Source organism: Adiantum capillus-veneris, chromosome 27 (assembly GCF_014529385.1).
Source record: "Adiantum capillus-veneris isolate H3 chromosome 27, ASM1452938v2, whole genome shotgun sequence".
NCBI classification, from domain to species: Eukaryota; Viridiplantae; Streptophyta; class Polypodiopsida; order Polypodiales; family Pteridaceae; genus Adiantum; species Adiantum capillus-veneris.
This window is the reverse complement of record NC_140957.1, coordinates 17,425,143-17,445,836: the sequence shown is the minus strand read 5'-3', so window position 1 is coordinate 17,445,836 and position 20,694 is coordinate 17,425,143. Positions and strand designations below refer to the sequence as shown.

The window sequence follows — 20,694 nt, the reverse complement described above, 5'->3', positions numbered from 1 at the left end:
CATTGAGTGAAGACCTAAAAGTCCCTTGCTACTTAAAGTGCATGGGAAGATCTTCGTTGCCAATGAGTATAGCCGTGACCTACAAGAATCTTTCCAAAAGATTAAGGTGGCTATATCCATCTCTCAACAAAGGCAAAAAGATGCTTCTGACAACAAGCATAGAAGGGCCTTAACGTTTAAAGAAAATGATTGGGTCTAGAATAAACTGAACAAGGGTTAGAATATAGACAGGTGCTTACGGATCTATCTCAACACGGGGCCAATTGTAAAGGGGTCCAAATGGGAGATGATCTGTCAAAGAGCAAGGCTAGCTAATGGAGCTTAAAGACCTTAGGTCTAGCTTCATTAAAGACCTCCAAAAGGTAGTGTTAAAAGTCCTTTGACCTTAGGTAAGCTAGGATTGTGCTTGAGGTGGGAACCCGACCCAAGCTTGAGGTGCTTGTCGTGCTTGCTTACTAAGGTGCTTGATGTGCTTGCTGACTAAGGTGCTTGAGGTGCTTAATGACTAAGGTGCTAAGGTGCTCCGTGACTAAGGTGCTTGAGGGGGTAAGGTACTCAAAGTCAAAGCATATCCCTACACAAGAGGGGGCAAGACCTCATTGTAGGGGATAGAGAGATAACACATACACCCTCACACCAGGCATCCTTGGTACAAAGAATGTAGCAGGGACACTTGTCAACCTCCTCTTCATGTTGCCCTCATAGTGTACCTAAAGCCTATTGGTTAGCCTCCCAAGGGGTCCAATGATAATTTAGTTGATTTAATTAATTATTTGTGCATTTATCAAGTCCTCTTTCTCAAAGGGGAAAGGGGGACATTTGTCCTAGGGCTACCGTTGTTGCTTGATATGCACTAAGCCTATGATTGGCCAAGTTTGAGGAGGTCCAATCAAGTACCAAAAACTGCTAGAAGAGGGGGTCGAGCAAAGCAAGAAGGGGGCTAGCTTGGGGGGTATACTCTCCCCCCCCCCCCCCCCCCCCACACACACACACTCTCTCTCTCTCTCTCTCTCTCTCTCTCTCTCTCTCGTTGTGTGAAGTGTAAAGTGCAAGAGCTCCATCTCCTTCTCCAAGCTAGTAGAGAAGTTGAGAGCCTACACCAACACTCTTGGCTATGGAATGCAAATCCAACCAAGAGCCATGCTTCAATGATTAAGCTTGCCATCTTCTCCATCTTCATTACTATGCTATTATGTATGCTAGCAAGAAGAGTGATGATAAGTGAGTAACTATTTTCTTCTCCTATGAATGTTTCTTCTTCCTCTTTCCTACCCTCATTCCCCGCTAGCTCTTTCCATCTTTGAAGGTGTTTGAGGCCTTGGGACTGAGGCTGGGGATGGTTAATGACTTTTACAAAGTCTATGTTATGCTCGTGATGTATGAAGCTTTCCATCTTCATTGCATCACCTAGGTCACAAGGAACACAAAGATTGTACTGTACCAAGTCTCTCTTGATGGGATAATCTATAATACAAAAGCCTATCGGAGGGGGGACTGGCTCCACATAAATCCAGTCCTCAAATGTTTTCAAGTTCTCTAAACTCTCTCTCTTGCAAAAGTATTGTTCATGCCAAGTTAATTAAGTATTATGATTAAGTTGCTACCGTTAGATAAGTTCACCCTCTATGTTCTCAAAGTAGTCTCCTGCTATTCTCAAAGTTCATAGACCATTTCCATTACAGAACTCATGGATGGTTCATTCCGGCTGGTCTCGTCTCAACCCAGCCTAAGCCTTAGGCCCTTAAGGCCCCTGTCAGACTGGGTCACCCGCTCCTCTCAAATTTTTGGTGGCCAATCCCTCTCATGTCACACACGATTTCAAAGAAGCACGGGACCGTCTGTAGCAACAAGCCATAGCTCACCAAATGCTTAAATGCTCGTGCTTCACGCTGACGACGAGAGCTCAACGCCTGTCATCTTCTGCACTCTCGCGTGGCCTTTTGCCGATGGCTATGGAGTGCGAGAACTTGGCCGAGGGGTGATGCCCGCCCATCTGACAAGCCTCCTGCCCAAGTTTCCCTTTTCGCTGAGCCAATTCCTGCCCGCCACCTCGGAGTGGCCACCTCTTGCCTGTCCGAGTGTGACAGGGGCCTAAGTTCTGCGTCCCTCTTAGAGCTTGTAGTGCATACAACGCCAACAAGCCCATGCACCCCTTGTGCTGTAGCATAGGTGCATTGCATGCAATGGGACCACTCCACTTCACCTACCGTGAAAGTTGTCATCCACTTTTTGATGTGGCTTCCCATAAATATCATGCACTGCTCCTTGTGCTACAAAATTTTGCAGCGCTTAGAATGCTTTGCCGACGTGCTGTATGTCTCCCTTGCACTCGCTGAGAAATAGCGTGACCATCAATGATGCACAACTTGCTTGCGATCTATGCGTTGCAGGGCCTCAACGGGACGCAACTCTAAGGTATCCCTTTGAGTCTTTGGGCAGGCCAAAAATCTATGCAACAAGATCTTTGACTCGATGGACACGAATACTAGAAAAGGAAAAAGAAAAGGCCAAAAGGCACTACATCCATATCTTTTTATGGGCCCCAGCTCCTCCTCTCTGGCTATGAGTATGAAGTTTGAACACCTCTCTCATCATCATTGTTTCAATCACAAGTCTTCATGTACATCCGCTGCGATCTTTTGCAGGTCTGTTTCCTGTGTGTGTGTGTGTGTGTGTGTGTGTGAGAGAGAGAGAGAGAGAGAGAGAGAGAGAGAGAGAGGCTCCGGGGAGGGGGGGAGGGGGAGGGCGCGGTGTTGTTGACAGAGAAGAGGACTATTACCCAGCTGTCACGTTTTCTTCATCGTCGATTGCAAGGTTCTGCTAGCTCTGTAAGTTTGGGGGCATGCGCGCTGTGTGTGTGTGTGTGTGTGAGAGAGAGAGAGAGAGAGAGAGAGAGAGAGAGAGAGAGACCCTCCCTCCATTTTTCATTTTCGTTGTAGATTTTTTTTTTTTCAATCATCGAATGCCCTTCTCAATGGGAATGGCGATGCACACAGACAGAAGCTATCCAATTAGGAACCAGTCAAGTGCTGTGGATCGACTAGGCCATTGATGATGGTATGATGTAAAAACTATGCAGATGTTTAACACTCATCTCTGCTGTATCTGAGGAGATGATGATAACAACATGGTCTGATGGAGATAAGTTGCAAGATGACATTGGCATTGACAGTTCTGTAATGCCTTCGCCTGCAGCTGCATCTAGCTTTACATCACAAGTTGCTCTTGCACCTTATCAAACCCCCATTTCAGGTAATAGAGCTGGCGACAGGGCACTTACTTCTTTGTGGATTAGGAGGCTTAAGCCTCGGGATGAACCAGAGGGTTGCAATGAAGAGAAGCCGTCTTCAACTGAGAAGAAGCACCGTATGATATCAAAAGAGCAGGAAATCAATGCCACAGAGAAGGAACAGAGTGTGCGTGGACACGGGAGAGGGAATGTAATTTCTTCGCACGTATCACTCAATAGCACAGGTTTCGAGCGGATCCAAGGTGCCACACCTGAGAGACCAACAATGTCATCGACAAATTCTAGGCATACTTCTGGGGTTTTGCAAACGTCTAGTCGGGCCGTGGAAGGCAGAATCTCAGTTGCACATGGAGCACAGGTAGAGGGAAGCAGTTTTTTGGGAAGGCCCCCACTACCACGTGTGCATGGAAAGTGTGGATTTCCTCCTAGGTATCCTGGTTACATTTCTCAAGGGTTTTCTTCATCACCAGCATGCAAACTTTCCTCTTCAGCTACAGATGGTGGTATGTTTGCAATGGCGCCAAGGACTACCACTTCAAATAGCAAGGACCCCTTGCTGACAGTAAATATCCTTAAAGGTCCTCTTTCGAAGAAGGGACACCCTGCCCAGTTTGCTTTGGATCAAGTCCAGAATGCTTTGGATCATGGAACTGAGGAAGAGCTCACTATGAATGGGAAATTTGGAATGACACAAGCAACAGAGGTCACCACAAATGGAAAATTTCGAATGACACAAGCAACACCTATTTCTGCATTAAATCCCACAAAACAATGTGGAAGCCAAGGTTCTAATGGGATGACCGTAACAATATTGGAAACATCTATATTGAAAAACCAAACTGGCTTAGAAACCACTAAACTTGATGGTGTTAAAGTGCAATCAGCACATAGAGGTGGAGAACTATTGGGCAGTTTTTTCACAGAGAGGATCACTTCAAAGCCAACAATAGACTGTCGTGAAAGGTCACCAAAAGTTGAGGCTTCTCCCAGTGCCTCAAACGTGGCTACTTTCCCATGGGAAATGTTTGCTGAACCTGGTCAACCCTCTAAAAGTGCCAGACAAGAATTTGTGGAAGTGTACAATCGAGCTCGTAACGAGCTAAAGAATCAAAAGGCATCTAGTTTAGTGACCAAGGTAGCTGATAATGATACAGAAAGTTGTGCGGGGCTTACTTCAAGAGGTGGTACATATGTCCAAAGCACATCAACTGCCTTGCATGAAGGACAAAATTCAGTAAAAGGCTTCCAACCTAGGATCTTAGAAAAGCTCGAGCCTGTATCTCAGCCTGAATTGCTTCCAAAGAGGCAACATCGTGCGAGTTTTTTGGAGGGTGAGTAGGATTTGTACTTAATTCTCTATTCTGGTGGTCTTTAAGCTAACAAGACAGATAGTCTGTAGAAGAATGCAAAGATAGGTCAGGAGGATTCTTGACAATGTTGCAACTTTGTCTGATGTTTGGATGAAGTGTTTAATAAGGTTCTTAGGATGTGAAGTGCTGGAAAATGTGTATAGCTTTATTTTTTTGAAGTCTAGCTGGCCTTCTCCATAACTAGGTAAGTAGGTCACAGATTTAATGCTCAAATTTAAGTTTGCTGCAATGTGCACAAAATGTGACAACTTGGTGATGTGGCATGAGGCGAGCGGCAGAACAAGGGTTTTAGCAGTAATTTTTCAAGTTTCTTTTGTAAGGTCAAGGCCTATAAAATGATGGGCAGTGCCCCACTTGTAACTTAGATCAAGTGCGCGGGCACACATTAGTTGTAAACTGTCTTGGATATCAAATAAAGAAATATTGCTAGGGGTGCTCGACTTGAAGGCCAATACTTTGTGGAGGGGAATTAGTCCGAATTACATGTCTGCCGTGTCATCTACAAGTGTGATCCTTTCTGTTTCATTCAAGTCTTTCAGTCACACATTCTCGTGTTCGAGTGGATCATTTGTCTTATGTGGAAGGCAAATATTTTCAAAATCTTTATGAGATATTGGGATGTGCTTTACCTCGAATGATACCTTCTTCTCAACCTCGAGCATCTGTTGCGGCATCTATCCCAGGTTTTGTCCTGGTTCTGTCAATGTCCGTGGGGTTTTTCCTCCTCATATCCCTATTACTCAGATCCGGACGAAAGTCTTTCTTCCTCCAGTTTCTAATCCTCTTGCTCTTTCTCCACAATCTTCATTGATGGGAGGTGTTTTCCGCACCACGGCCAACAAGAATCCTGTGCTGCAGATTTTGCTTACCTCTACAAGTTTCTTCTCCTTTGCCACCACCACCTGAACCCTTTTAGCCTCCAATGGCAGGACCTTATTCAATGTATCAAGGATACTTTCCTTATTATCCTCCATGCATGTCGCTAGGCCCCAAACTATAACAGGCTTGGACACCCAAGCAAGAGATCAATAGCAACACATGAGCAGAAACACCTGAACTTGAAGAGAGAGAGAGAGAAGAAGAAGAAGAAGAAGAAGAAGAAGAAGAAGAGAGTTTTAACGTCGTAGGAAACTATCCCAAGAGACCTTAAAGATCTAGCCGACGAGGAGTTGAACTCAAGACCTGTTATTTGAGAGAGAGAGAGAGAGAGAGAGAGAGAGAGAGAGAGAGAGAGAGAGAGAGAGAGAGAGAGAGAGAGAGAGAGAGAGAGAGAGAGAGAGAGAGAGATGAAATGTTATATTAAATGCCTTCAAAAGGACAATTGACCTATGAGACCAAACTGATACAATCTTGGTGGATCTAATACAATATCTGGGTACAAAAATAAAATGAAGTAAACTGAAAAACTAAAACCTTAGCTGCTAGATGTGAACTAAGCACCTAGCTGGAACTGTGTAGAGTATGAGTAGGGGGATGAAAGTGACTGGGGGCTAATACAACACAATGCGGGTGTGTGTGGGAATATAATGGATGAGAGCTGATACAAAGGCTGATACAAGATAAGTAGGGTGTACAATCCTCAAAAGAGCTGAATCATAAGAGATCCATCATCGATCGCTGGTGGATCTCATCAATCTTCTCCATGGTCAATAGTTTGATCGGGCGTTGTGCATGTCAGACCAAAGTGATCCGAATCCTCTGATGCAGCCTCCGTAGATGCTGTGTAGTCCTCCGTAGTTGTGGGCGTCTAGATCTCCCCAACTCGATCGCTCAATCGATCAACGTGCCTCTGGTGTGAGGAGAGTGTGAGCTTTGCTGTGGTAGCTACTCCTGTGGTTGGCCAATGTCCACTTTAAGGAAGTCTGTGATCCGTCTCTAAGATTGGCTAGCCTCTCATCTCATCAAGCTCTCTCTGTGTCTGCACAGCTTGAGCAAAAACAGTCCCTGACATCTCTGGTCCTCATACCCCATGACAGAGTAGTCCAAAGCCCTCTCTGAACAGGCAATGAAAGCGGCCTCGTATCTCATAGTAAACTGGGCAGTGGCATGTGTAGTGCAACTCTGTCTCAGGCTTCATGTGACATAGGGGACATGTCCTAGCCTCTACTGGTACCCTGTTGTATCTACCGGTCTCGATCTGTCACAAACTGGTGACGTGGTAGCATGTCCCCGACACACTTACACAGGCTGGTAGCAGGGTACAGGCCTGCAAAACGCGGCGACAGGCTGAAATGGCAGTACCGTACGGATGCTCCTTAAAATCCGTTGACATGCCGTACGGAAATCCAGCTTTTTTCACTGACTTGTTGACGTGGCAGAGCGTACGGATTTCCGAAAATTATGCTGGCTAAATTGGCAGCTTTTGGGGATTATTGCTTTATTTTGAAGAAGCTTTTCACTTACTGCTTTTGGGGCTCTGCTTTTGGGCATCCCTTGTAACAATAAATAAGTGGGCAGGGTCTCACTTCTTAGAGCATCTGGACGCAGAGTCTGAGAGAGCACCCACCCACTCTCTTGTACTTTGAACACAGATTGATACAAAAAGAAATACCAAAAGGGGCGCCAGTCTTTGGGGCCAATGTCCCAAAGTGATGACGTGGCTACCTGACTGTAGAAACCCTAATTCTGGAAACCCTAACCCGAAAACCTGCAAACCCTAATTTTGCTGCCAAAAACCCTAAAACCTGCCGAAACCCTAGCTTGGGGCATGACACGTGGCAGCCGTACGGACTCCCGCAAAACGCGGCGGAAATTGTGGAGATATGCTTTTTGCGGCAGATTTGCTTTTCTCTACGCAATTATCAGAGAGGGAGAGAGAGAAAGAGAATTCCTTTGCTTTATTTTTAATCTTTTGGAGTTTGAGCTTTTGGGGCTCTGCTTTTGGCAACCCTTGTAATTAAATATGTGGTTTGGGCTCACACTCTGCAGAGCATTTGGACACAGAGTCTGAGAGTGAGACCCAACCACTCTTGTACTTTCAACTTTGATTAATACAAAAAGAAATATCAAAAGGGGTGCGAGTCTTTGGGGCCAATATCTTTAGGCACGGAACTCCGTCGGGCCAATGCAAATCTATGGTGAACTGTGAACTGTTTTGAAGTGGTTATTTGGTGCTGTCGCGGTAGATACTTGACTTGGAGTGTCCAAGTCTGTTACAATGGTATCAGAGCACGGCCGATTTCTCTTCTATGGGAAATCCGATCCCAATTTTTTTTTTTCCGCGGCACCTATGGCTTCACACAAGGATCAGTCGACTCCCTTTGCATCCGGAGATGCGGCAAGGGATCACAATGAAGATTCCGACAGAGAGTATGGCCCGCCTCGGCCTACTTAGGCGGAGTGACGAGAGATGGAGCGTCGTCAATTGATCGGCGATGCAACAAAGATGATGCTCAATTTTGCGAAGGACCCAATATTGGCAAAATATATGAGCGAGACTTCTTTTCAGGAAGTGCACGAGCAGTGGCAGAAAACCACACCACCACCCCCGAAACCCGCTCTCAAGAAACCTTCTGCTCACAAGAAATATTCAGAGAAGGAATTAGAAGAGGTGGTTGATGCATGGATTGCTCAACTTTTTGACGCGCAGAACAAAGCTAAAAAAGCAAAAGAAAGGCATTGACTTCCTGGGTTATTTGGGTCGTCAGTCGACATTTGATAAGGCAAAGAAACAGAAGAAGCGTGTTCGATTCGAAGGAGTATCTAGTTCTTCTTCTTCTTCTTCTTTTGACAGCTCTTCAAGCTCTTCGGATTCGAGCGAAGAAGACAGAAAAGGCAAAAAGCGAAGCAAGAAACAACGCTTCGGAAAGGGCAAGAAAAAAGCAAAGAAGTCTAAATCTCGCCCAGTGAGTGACAGTTCTACAGAGGACTCGTCTACAGACAGTTCAGACTCTGATGACGGCAACTTTTATGCGAACAAGAAGAATTTTTATAAAGCCAGCCAGTATGAGTTTCTGGAAGATAAAAGCAAGAAAGTTCGAGAGTTTAAGGAAGGTGGACAGTCAATTAAATTTGACACGTTTTCAGGATATAAAGATGCTTCGAAGGCTTTGTCTTTTATACAGCAGTTCGACATTGCTTTCGCGGGAGGACGCCAGAGTACTCCAAGATTGTGAGAGCTGCCTCTTATTTTAAGGGGAATGCTCGAATTTGGTGGTCCACGCTTCTTTAAACAAGACTGTGCCAGTTAAATGGCTGAAATTTAAGAAGCGTTTTATTTTCTTCTTGGCTAACTCAAGAGTGTGAACCTGATATACGAGCTGCTTGGAACCATCTACGGATGACCAAGAGAGATACAATGGACGCTTATTACGAGAGATTTTGGAGCTCCTTTCTACCCGCCTCTTCATTCAAGAAGATCTCGTTCAGAGAACAGATTGAGCGGTTTACCTTGGGTCTACCTACAGAGATCCGAGATCACTGCTTGGAACAAAAGTCAGCTTCTATTCAGGAGTTGATGAGTCATGCGAAACGGGGCTTTGCCATTCACTCTGGCAGTCTGACCTACCCCACTGATGAGGTCATGACACAACGAGCCGAACAGACTTCAGTGAATGAAAGTAGAAAGAGAAAGAGCAACCCAAAAAAGAAGGATGCACGACCCAAGATTACTCCTGAGGAGAGAGCTCGCTTTATCAGGGAGGGGAAGTGCTTTGGATGCGGGGAACATGGACATATCTCCGCGAAGTGCCCTATAAAGGCACAGAAAGAACAGAATGATAAGGACGACGAAAGGCCTGAGAGTTCGAGAGCAGCTGAGGAACGTGGAAAAAGGCAAGATGAAAAAAGGACTGGTTCTAGATTGTGTGGGTACCGATTTCAACACCATGGACAAGAGTACAGAACTTTGCCGAGCTTGGGGCGAAGTGAAAGACCAAGAGGCCTTGATCTTCTTTGATGGAGGAGCCAAGGCCAACTTCATTTCATCGGAATTGGTGGCACGGCTCAAGATCACTCCCAATCGGATGAGACCATTTGCGGAGGCAGTTCTAGTGGCACCCGGTAGGGACGTAGACATTACACCTGTCATTGGCAAACTTTGGTTGCATTGTCAGGGGTATTTGGGGCACGAGGACTTTTTCATAATGCCTTTGGAAGGTTGTGATGTTCTCTTGGGGGATTTCTTGGTACCACAAGAACAACGCCATGGTCGATTATCGGGCGAGGAAAGCGACATTGACTACAGAGAAGGGCAGAACCATTGTACTTGACATTAAACTGAAGGGCGAGTCTGTCCCTATTGTATCGACTTCGGCCATTTTCAAATTAATGAAATCCAGTCTGTTTGTTTACTCGATCTTTATGAAAGAATTGATGATAAGGATAGGAAAAATATGTCTAATCTTCATAAAGAACGCAAAGATTTTCTCCACTCTCACGCCGATTGCTTCTGAGAGGGCCTACGAGGCGAGTTACCACCTGCTCGTCCTGAAGATTATACCATTGATTTGATATCTGGAAGCACCACCGAACCGGCCACCTTACTGTGTGAGCCGAGCACAAAATGAAGAGATTATGAACCAAGTGAAAGACCTCTTGGAAAAGGGTCTTGTCCAGCCTAGTACTTCACCATATTGCTCTCTAGTGTTGTTGGTTTTGAAGAAAGACGGATCTTGGAGAATATGCATCGATTATAGAGCTCTCAACAAATCACCATCAAGAATAGATTTCTGATTCCTAGGATCGATGATATACACAACAGATTACAGGGATCCTCGTGCTTTAGCAGGATTGATTTGAAGAGTGGATATCATCAGATTAGAATCGCGCCGGGAGACGTCTACAAGATAGCTTTTCGGACGACTTTTGGGTTATTTGAGTTTTTGGCTTAACCAATGCTCCTGCGACATTTTACTGGATGATGGACATGATTTGCTATTTGTTAGCACGTTCTTTGACGATATTATTGTTTTCTCCAAGAATGAGGCAGAACATAGAGATTATCTGCTTTAGGTCTTTCAGGCATTACGAGATCACAAGTTAGTGATTAATGCAAAGAAAAGTGAATTTTTGCTACCAGAGATACACTTTTTGGGACACATTGTGTCAGTAGCGGGGTGCAAATGGATCCGTCTAAGATAGAGACTATCCGTGATTGGCCCGATTTGAAGAATGTCCATGAAGCTAGAAGCTTCTTGGGATTGTGTTCGTGCTACCGGGGGTTCATTAGAAAGTTTGCAGAGGTTGCTTCCCCTTTGCATATCTTGACACAGAAAGAAGTCCCTTTCTCGTGGGGACTCACAGAGGTGAGTGCCTTTCAGACATTGAAGGAGAAATTGACTACGGGACGAGTTTTGACTTTCCCGGACTTGCAGAAGTCATTTGAAGTATATTGTGATGCTTGTGGTCGTAGTCTGGGTGCGGTCTTAATGCAAGAAGGCCATGTCATTGCTTACGAGAGCCGATTTTTCTCAAGGCTGGAATTGACAACACAGATTTTTGAAAAAGAAGCTTTTGGCGGTTATCCATGCTCTTACTCAGTGGCGGCATTACCTACTCGGAGCGGATCTTACTGTCTTTACAGACCATTTGAGTTTGCGCTACTTCTTGTCACAGAAGCAGCTATTGGAAAAGCAGATGCGGTGGGCGAACATCTTGTCACAGTTTCACTTCCAGATTGTCCATGTGCAAGGACAAAAGAATGTGGTGGCAGATGCTTTGTCTCGAAAGCCGTTAGTTTTGGCTATTTCCGCGATACATCATAGGAGCTTCGAGGATACTGTTGCTAATTGGACTATTTATTATTTTTAATGATTAATTTCTTTTTATGAAATTAGGATATTTTAATGTGTACACTAAGAACTGTTAAAAGATTGTAGCTACAGGAAATGCCATCAGGAACGGACAACTCTGATGTGTCATTTGATGGGTGACGGTAAACATCGCGAAGGAGTTTCCGTAAGTTCGGTGGAAAGGGCTGGGTTATGAGTGCCCCTGATGCGTCACATGATGGGTGACGGGTGGATCAGTAAGGGGGCATCGCGTAGGCTAAGGAGGAAATCCGAACTGAGTAAGAAAATACGCGTAAGAACGCAAGCACAAGAATAAAGATGGGTTCAATGAAGCTTTTTACGAAAAGCAGGAACAATCGCGGGAAGGCAGACGCTTTCCCGCGAGGAATCTATGTTTGCATTGCATTCGTGCATGTGGTTGCATCCAGGGACGCCTGGGAAGTGTTGTGAAATGCATTGGTTTCAACTTATAAGGTTTTATTGAGTTTTGGGCAGGTTCAGACCAATTTTAAAATATGTCGGCCGCCCACTTAATAAGTGGGCAGCCACTTAGAAGATAAAGCAACAAAACCAGCCAGTGAATTCTCTCTCCCTATTTCGGGTAGAACAGCGCAAAAAAAAAAAACGGCCGCGATCTCTACGCGAGCAGCTATTCGTGCCGTGGCCAGGGAGCTATAAAAGCACCACATGCCCTCACTCAAAGGGGGTACCAACGTTAGCAAGAGAAGACTCTGCCGCCGCAAGAGATCGCGAGACTACGAAGCACGGAAGTCGCTTTTTCCCGCGCAAGAGCGACAGGTATCTATTGTGGATTCGCCATACGAATTGTTGTCGCGTGTTTGTGTGGTTTGTTTTGCAGGAATCTCCCGTCTTACGGGAAGGCCCTTCACGGGAAGTATGGCTTCACGCCTAAGTCCCTTACGAGAAAGTACGGCTTACGGGAAAGTACGGCTTCACGCCTAAGTTCCTTACGGGAAAGTACGGCTTCGCGCCTAAGTCCCTTACAGGAAGGAACGGCCTTGTGCCCAAGCCCTTTACGGGAAAGCACGACCTTCGGGTCTAAGATCACAGAACGGAGGGGTTTCCTCGGGTTCTCGTGCTTGTATAAGAATTCTCCCTGAATAAAAGAATACTCTTAACGGGGGGGGGGGGGGGGGACCTGCCCATCTTCTTGTCCCCAATACTGGTCGATCTTCTCCCTTCTCTCATGTTTTCAAAGAATTATAATTTTCAGATTTTCTAAGTGCTCGTGTACGCTCCCGTTTTGTGACAGTGGTATCAGAGCTCGGACTCCTCTCTTTCTCTGCAAAGAAGGACGATTCTGGGAAGAACGGGAAGAACCATGTCGAGCCAAGGGAGAAGCGTTGAAGAGGAGCTTCAACAAGTGCAAGCTCAGCTTGCGGAGTTGCAACAAATCTTACTGTTGCCAGACGTCCAAAAGCTCTTGGGCGGAAAGAAGAAAACGAATGGAACTGATGTGGCCAAGCTTCCAGACAACACTGTTGGCGTGAGACCACAGGAGGCAAGAGAAGAAGAACGTGCCGAGGTGCACAAAGGATCTTCGGATCGGAATGAACGGCCTACTTCAAGGAAAGGCCAGGAAAAAGCTCTCTCTTTGCTAGACGAGAGCAAGGACATCTCTATCTCATCTCCATCTTACTCTCCTGATTATACTTCTACTTCTCGATCATCTCGTCAGAAGAAGGAAGCAGCTACTACCGCCACTACCATACATCAACCTAAAGATAAGCCTCGATTCAAGAAGCAAGGTCGCAAGTCTCAACATCGCATGAGAGTCTTCAAATCAGGCGACAAGGACATCAAGTTCAAAAACCTACAACGTACGGAGAGACATCTCCAAAGCACTGTCCTTCATCAGACAGTTTGAAGTCGCCTTTACCAATGGGCACTTCACAGAAAAATCCAAATTACGCCATGTGGGGATGCGCCTCAAGGAAACGGCAAGTAATTGGTGGCTAGCCAAGATTCTGGAAGGTTCTCAGGCCAGAACTTGGGAGAGCTTCAAATTTGAATTTTATGAACAATTTCTTCCACCTGACTTTGAGCAGGACATACGGAAGGAATGGGACTGGCTTGCCCAGAAGGAACATGAAAAAGTAACGACCTATGTGGACAAGTATTGGTCGGTTCTTCTGAAGGTCACTCCCTTCGTGAAGATTGCCGACGAGGAAAAGAAAAGAAAGTTCGAAGCGGGTCTCCAACCGCAGCTTCGAAAGAGTATGAAGGTGTATCCGCATGATACTCTTCAAAGGATGATGGAGTCAGCAATCATTGCTGAGGATTTCAACTGGGACACCCAGAAAGATGGAGCATAGCACTTACCGTGCAAGACAAAGAGGGGTCTACGATGACCAAGGGGGCCAAGGAAGAAAACGTCCTCCATCTAGAGACGATGGTCATTCTAAGAAGCCAGAGGGCACTGGCAAGCGAACTAAGTATCTTTCTCCTACTCAACTTCAAACTTTCAGAGAGGAAGGAAGATGCTTCTACTGTGGCGAGAAAGGACATATGAAACCGGATTGCCTGCTAAAGCAACAATGGCAAGAGCAAGCCTCTACGAGGAAAGAAAAAGCAAGGAAGGAACCCGCACCACCAAGCTCGAACTCAATTCCAAATGTTCAAGGAAACACTTCCTGATAAACTCCCTCCGGTACGCCCGGAAGATCACTGCATAGATCTCATACCGGGTAGCTCACCTCCCAATCAAACCCCCTTATCGAGTAAGTCTTGCTCAGCAAGAGGAAATTTTGAAGCAAGTCAACGAGCTTCTAGAGAAAGGGTTAGTACGGCCAAGTGCTTCACCCTACTGCTCTCCGGTTCTATTGGTGCAGAAGAAAGATGGCACGTTTTGAATGTGCATAGACTATCGGTCTTTAAACAAGATCACAATCAAGAATCGCTTTCCGATCCCTCGGATTGATGATATACTTGATAAGTTGCAGGGTGCAAGTGTCTTTAGTCGCATAGACTTAAAGAGTGGGTATCATCAGATACGGATCGCCCCTGAGGATGTCCATAAGACTGCTTTCCGCACAACCTTTGGACTATATGAATTTTTGGTAATGCCTTTCGGCTTGACCAATGCTCCTGCGACATTCAATCGCATGATGGACCGCATTTTCAGCCCGTATCGAGCTTTTATTCTTTGACGACATACTCATCTTCTCCAAGTCAGAAGAGGAACATCAGAAGCACTTAGACTTAGTGTTTCAAGAATTGCGAAAGCATGAGTTGCATGTGAATGCAAAGAAGAGCGAGTTCTTTCTCTCAGAGATACACTATCTCGGCCATATAGTCTCTCACAATCAAGTGAGTATGGATCCTGCCAAGATCCGAGTGGTCGAAGATTGGCCTATTTCCACTACGGTACATGATGTACGTAGCTTTTTGGGATTATGTTCATCCGAGGATTTGCTCATGTAGCAGGACCACTTCATGACTTGACAAAGAAGAAGATTCCTTTCAGATGGGGATCGAAACAACAAGGAGCTTTTGATCGGCTCAAGTACTTGCTAAGCCATGGACCTATTTTGATAGTGCCTGACTTAAGGAAACCATTTGAGGTTCACTGCGATGCTTCAGGCGATTGCATCGGAGCAGTGTTAAACTAAGAAGGCCATGCAGTGGCATATGAAAGCAGACGGCTTAAGGATGCAGAGTTGCATGCATCAATCTACGAAAAGGAACTCTCGGCTGTGATTCACGCCTTATCCAACTGGAAGCACTATCTTCTAGGAGCGGATTTTGTGATCAAGACTGATCACCAGAGTTTGCGGTATTTTCTTACGCAAAGGAAACTATTTGAGAAGCAGATGAGATGGGCAAACTTTTTGTCTATGTTTCACTTCCAGATCCTTCACATGGCTGGGAGCAAGAATGTGGTCGTAGACGCATTGACTAGGCGGCCAAGGGTGAACACTATCACTTCGGTGTATCACCAAGAATTAGAAGCACTACCGGATTTATATCCGAATGATCCAGACTTCTCCACCATTTGGGAAAAGCTACATAGTGGAGAGAATGAGTTTCCCTATTCCATTCGGGACGGTTATCTCTACCACCATCAGGCCATATGTGTGGCGGAACCATTAAGAAAGAAGATCATGGATGAAGCACACGCTTCGCCTCATGCGGGTCATCGGGGTATTCTCTCTATGACCTTAGCAATGGAAAGATATTTCTTTTGGCCTATCCTTAAAGAAGACATTGATAAGTATGTCAGGGAATGCTTGGTTTGCCAAAAAGTGAAGTATGATCGGCATAAGACACCTGGGTTGCTATAACCTTTGCCTGTGCCTAATGAACCTTGGGAAAGTATTGCCATGGACTTCATCATGGACTTCCCTAGAACTCAGACTGGAAATGACGCGATCTGGACCATTGTGGACAGGTTTAGCAAGCAAGCACACTCTATACCAGTCAAGAAAACGATCAAAGCAATCATATGGCTAGGGTCTTTCTGGCACAGATCTTTAAGCATCATGGAATGCCTAAGTCTATTGTGAGTGATCGAGATCCTCGCATGACATGAAATTTTTGGCGTGCCTTGATGGATAATCTTGGTACAGAGCTGAATTTTTCATCTGCCTACCATCCTCAAACAGACAGACAAAGTATTGGATATGTTAAAAGCTTATGTGTCAGACCGGCAATCTGACTGGGAGAAATATTTGCCTCTTGTCGAGTATGCGTATAACAATACCATACACTCATCGACGGGGAAAGCACCTTTTGAAATTCTCTGTGGTAAGCCTTTGCTTCCACCCATCCTTTTAACTAAGGATAAGATCTTTGCAGTAGATGAATTTGTCCGGGATTTGGACACCGCCTACGGGCAAGTTAGGAGAGCTATTCTACGGTCTTAGGAAAAGCATAAGAAAGCTGCAGACAAGCACAGAAGGAATCTAGACTTAACAGTTGGACAGTTAGTCTTTACTCAAGTTTGAGAAGGCAAGACTTAAGAAACAAGCGTCTCATAAGGGGAAGGTGGTAAAACTTTCTACCTGTTACTATGGGCCGTTTAAGATCACTGAGCGAGTGAATGATGTCACTTTCCGATTAGAGGTACCGCCTAATCGGAAGATCCATAATGCTTTCCATGTCAGTTTACTCCGGCCGTATGTGGGACCGCCTCCAAGACAGCCTAGTGCTGAGGAACCTCCTGAGGTTGAGGAAACAGAAGAAATACTCCAACCGGAGCAGATAGTAAGTCATCGGGAGCGGTCTCTCAAATCCGGAAAGATAACACGGAAGTATTTGGTTAAGTTTAAGAACTATTCGAATCTAGATGCTTAGTGGATGACGCAGGAGGAATTAGCAGCTTATCCCGAGATACTGGGGATATATGTCCAAGCACTATTGAGGTCAACTGTTTAGAAGCCAGAGGGATGTTGCTAATTGGACTATTTCTTATTTTTAATGATTAATTTCTTTTTATGAAATTAGGATATTTTAATGTGTACACTAAGAACTGTTAAAAGATTGTAGCTACAGGAAATGCCATCAGGAACGGACAACTCTGATGTGTCATTTGATGGGTGACGGTAAACATCGCGAAGGAGTTTCCGTAAGTTCGGTGGAAAGGGCTAGGTTACGAGTGCCCCTGATGCGTCACATGATGGGTGACGGGTGGATCAGTAAGGGGGCATCGCGTAGGCTAAGGAGGAAATCCGAACTGAGTAAGAAAATACGCGTAAGAACGCAAGCACAAGAATAAAGATGGGTTCAATGAAGCTTTTTACGAAAAGCAGGAACAATCGCGGGAAGGCAGACGCTTTCCCGCGAGGAATCTATGTTTGCATTGCATTCGTGCATGTGGTTGCATCCAGGGACGCCTGGGAAGTGTTGTGAAATGCATTGGTTTCAACTTATAAGGTTTTATTGAGTTTTGGGCAGGTTCAGACCAATTTTAAAATATGTCGGCCGCCCACTTAATAAGTGGGCAGCCACTTAGAAGATAAAGCAACAAAACCAGCCAGTGAATTCTCTCTCCCTATTTCGGGTAGAACAGCGCAAAGAAAAAAACGGCCGCGATCTCTACGCGAGCAGCTATTCGTGCCGTGGCCAGGGAGCTATAAAAGCACCACATGCCCTCACTCAAACGGGGTACCAACGTCAGCAAGAGAAGACTTTGCCACCGCAAGAGATCACGAGACTACGAAGCACGGAAGTCGCTTTTTCCCGCGCAAGAGCGACAGGTATCTATTGTGGATTCGCCATACGAATTGTTGTCGCGTGTTTGTGTGGTTTGTTTTGCAGGAATCTCCCGTCTTACGGGAAGGCCCTTCACGGGAAGTACGGCTTCACGCCTAAGTCCCTTACGGGAAAGTACGGCTTCACGCCTAAGTCCCTTACGGGAAAGTACGGCTTACGGGAAAGTACAGCTTCACGTCTAAGTCCCTTACGGGAAGGAACGGCCTTGTGCCCAAGCCCTTTACGGGAAAGCACGACCTTCGGGTCTAAGATTACAGAACGGAGGGGTTTCCTCGGGTTCTCGTGCTTGTATAAGAATTCTCCCTGAATAAAAGAATACTCTTAACGGGGGGGGAACAGCCCATCTTCTGGTCCCCAATACTGTGTCGATCTTCTCCCTTCTCTCATGTTTTCAAAGAATTATAATTTTCAGATTTTCTAAGTGCTCGTGTACGCTCCCGTTTTGTGACAGATGCGGTTGACCAGTATGCCACAGATACAGATTTTGTAGACGTTTTCAAACGGATATGGGATGGGGAGACTGTAGCGGGATATTCCATTTGGGATGGCTACTTGATCAGAAAAACCATGTTATGCGTTACACAGCCGTTGAGGGAAAAGGTTATGATTGAATGCCATTGTCCACCTTTTACGGGTCACCATGGTATCGCTACCACCATGAAGGGGGTAGAGAGATACTTCTTTTGGCCGAGACTCAAGAAGGATGTGGAAGAGTTTGTGCGCAGTTGCTTGGTTTGCCAGAAGGTCTAGTTTGACAGGCATAAAGCACAGGGATTGTTACAGCCTTTGCCCATACCCACCCGTCCCTGGGAAAGTATTGCGATGGATTTCATTTTTGATCTCCCGAGAACACAGAGTGGTCACGATGGTATCTAGACTGTTATTGACAAATTTAGCAAACAGGCTCATTTTATTCCAGTGAAGAAAACAATCAAGCCGGATCACTCAGCGAGACTGTTCGTGGCCCAGATCTTCAGATTACATGGCATGCTTGAGACGATTGTCTCCGACAGGGACCCTAGATTTACGAGTTTGTTTTGGAAGGCAATTTGGGAGAACATTGGCACACGGTTTTAGTTCTCGTTATCGTTCCACCCGCAGACTGACGGGCAATCTGAGATTGCCAATTCATTGGTTCTAGATTTATTGAAGTCTTACATCTCGGATCAGAAGACTCAATGGGAAAAGTATCTACCTTTGGTGGAATTTGCCTACAATAACACGATATACTCTTCGACGAGAAAGGCGCCATTTGAGATTGTTGAAGGTGCTACGAAGGTTCCACCCTTCCTAAGCACCGAAGATAAGATTTTTGAAGCGGATGAGTACACGCGCGACTTAGATACGGCTTTTACCCAAGTCTGCGAGGCTTTGCAAAAATCTCAAGAACGTCAGAAGAAGGGAGTGGATCGCCATCGTCGCGATTTGAAATTGAAGGAGGATGAATGGGTGCTCTTACGTTTTGAGAAGGCACGCCTGAGAAAGAAGAAGGAAAAGGAGAGGCTTTTTCCAAAGCTTAGTATGAGATACTATGGACCTTTCCAGATTACCGAAAAGATCAATGATGTCTCCTTCTGACTGAAACTGCTTGACACTTGGAGGATTCACAATGCATTCCATGTGAGTCTCTTGAAACCTTTTAAAGGTGATGTGCCTGATGATGGGGAGCCTGGTGAGCAACCCGAAGTGGAAGAAAACGAGGAGATCTTTGTTCCTGAACACATTTTGGCACATAAGGATACGAAGAATAAAGGTAAAGTCCGAAGGCGGTTCTTGGTTAAGTTCAAGAACTATCCTGCATTGGATGCGAAGTGGATGGAGGAGGAGGACCTAGCAGATACTCCTCCAATTGTGAAACTTTACCTCGACGCTTTTGGTTTAGCATAGTCTACTCCAAATGGGACCCAGAATTCAGCTTGGCCGGAGAACTGGTGCAGTGGGATGCACAAGAGAGGAATTACTCCGCTCCTTTGTCAACAGATGCCTCAATTTTGATACTAGAGTCACTGATGTCTCTTTGAGCTTCAGGCATACTCAAAGCTGACAGTATTCTGCTGTATGACTTTATCAAATGAAATTCCTGAATATGAAACTGATTTGTTCTTGACTTCTTTTTAAGTGCAGGAACTGATAGACGAAATGACTGTAGCATTTTGGTATAATTTATCTCGAATAGACATGGTTGCAATAGGGGTTAGTCAATCGTGCATCGATGAGGTCCCGACTGGATCTAGATGCGATTGCTAGCTACATTGCCGATAAATCATGGTCTAAGATCTGAATGAATGTTGAATGTCATGTGATGTCCTGTGATGTCTAGTGATGTCCTGTGATGTGACTGTCGATTGGTACATGTGCTAGATGTGTGTTCCTAGTACGTAGGTGCTAACAGTCAGTGTCTGCTAAGACGGTTTATGGCCTCTGTCTGTTTTGCAGGCGTAATCGAGGACGATTACAATGCTTTCAAGAGGGGGGTATGTCACAAAGTGATGACGTGGCTGCCAGAGAAACCCCAATTCTGAAAACCGTAATTTCTGCCAAAAACCCTAATTCTGGAAACCCTAACTGCTGAAACCCTAATTTTGCTAGAAACACTAACCTTGGCATGACACGTGGCAGCAGTACGGACGGCCAGTATTTGCGTCGAAATTGACGCTGGATTTATGGCAGCTTTTTGGCTTGCTTTTATCTACGCAAATTGGAGAGTGAGAAAGAGCTCTCTTGCTTTATTTTGAAAAGCATAAAGAGAGAGAGAAAGAACCTTTTGGCTTTATTTTTCAAAGCTTTTAAATTCCCAGCTTTTGGGGCTGTGCTTTTGGCATCCCTTGTAACTCTTTATAAGTGAAGTTGGTCTCTCACTTCTCAGAGCATATGGACGCAGAGTCTGAGAGTGAGACGCAACCGCACTCTTGTACTTTGAATTCATATTAATACAAAAAGAAATACCGAAAGGGGCGCCAGTCTTTGGGGCCAATATCTCCAGGCACGGAACTCCGTCGGTGGGCCAGTGTAAATCAATTGTGAACTGTGAACTGTTTTGAAGTGGTTATTTCGTGCTGTCGCGGTAGATTCTCGACTTGGAGTGTCCAAGTTTGTTACATTGCAGAGG

General features: G+C 45.4%; 1 protein-coding gene across 2 annotated transcripts in view; it reads left to right on the top strand.

The window, feature by feature from the left end:
- Window positions 1-2,569: 2,569 nt before the first annotated feature.
- Window positions 2,570-20,694, top strand: part of LOC147421576 (uncharacterized) — a 52,242-nt gene continuing 34,117 nt past the window's right edge. Inside the window, exons 1-2 of one of the 2 annotated variants that reach the window (XM_086503525.1) lie at window positions 2,570-2,645; window positions 2,940-4,581. In XM_086503525.1, coding sequence (XP_086359651.1) covers window positions 3,114-4,581 — 1,468 coding nt within the window. In that variant the 5' untranslated portion in view covers window positions 2,570-2,645; window positions 2,940-3,113. Of the gene's footprint in view, window positions 2,646-2,704; window positions 2,829-2,939; window positions 4,582-20,694 lie in introns of those variants that run through there. The other variant, XM_086503524.1, reaches the window with a different exon arrangement.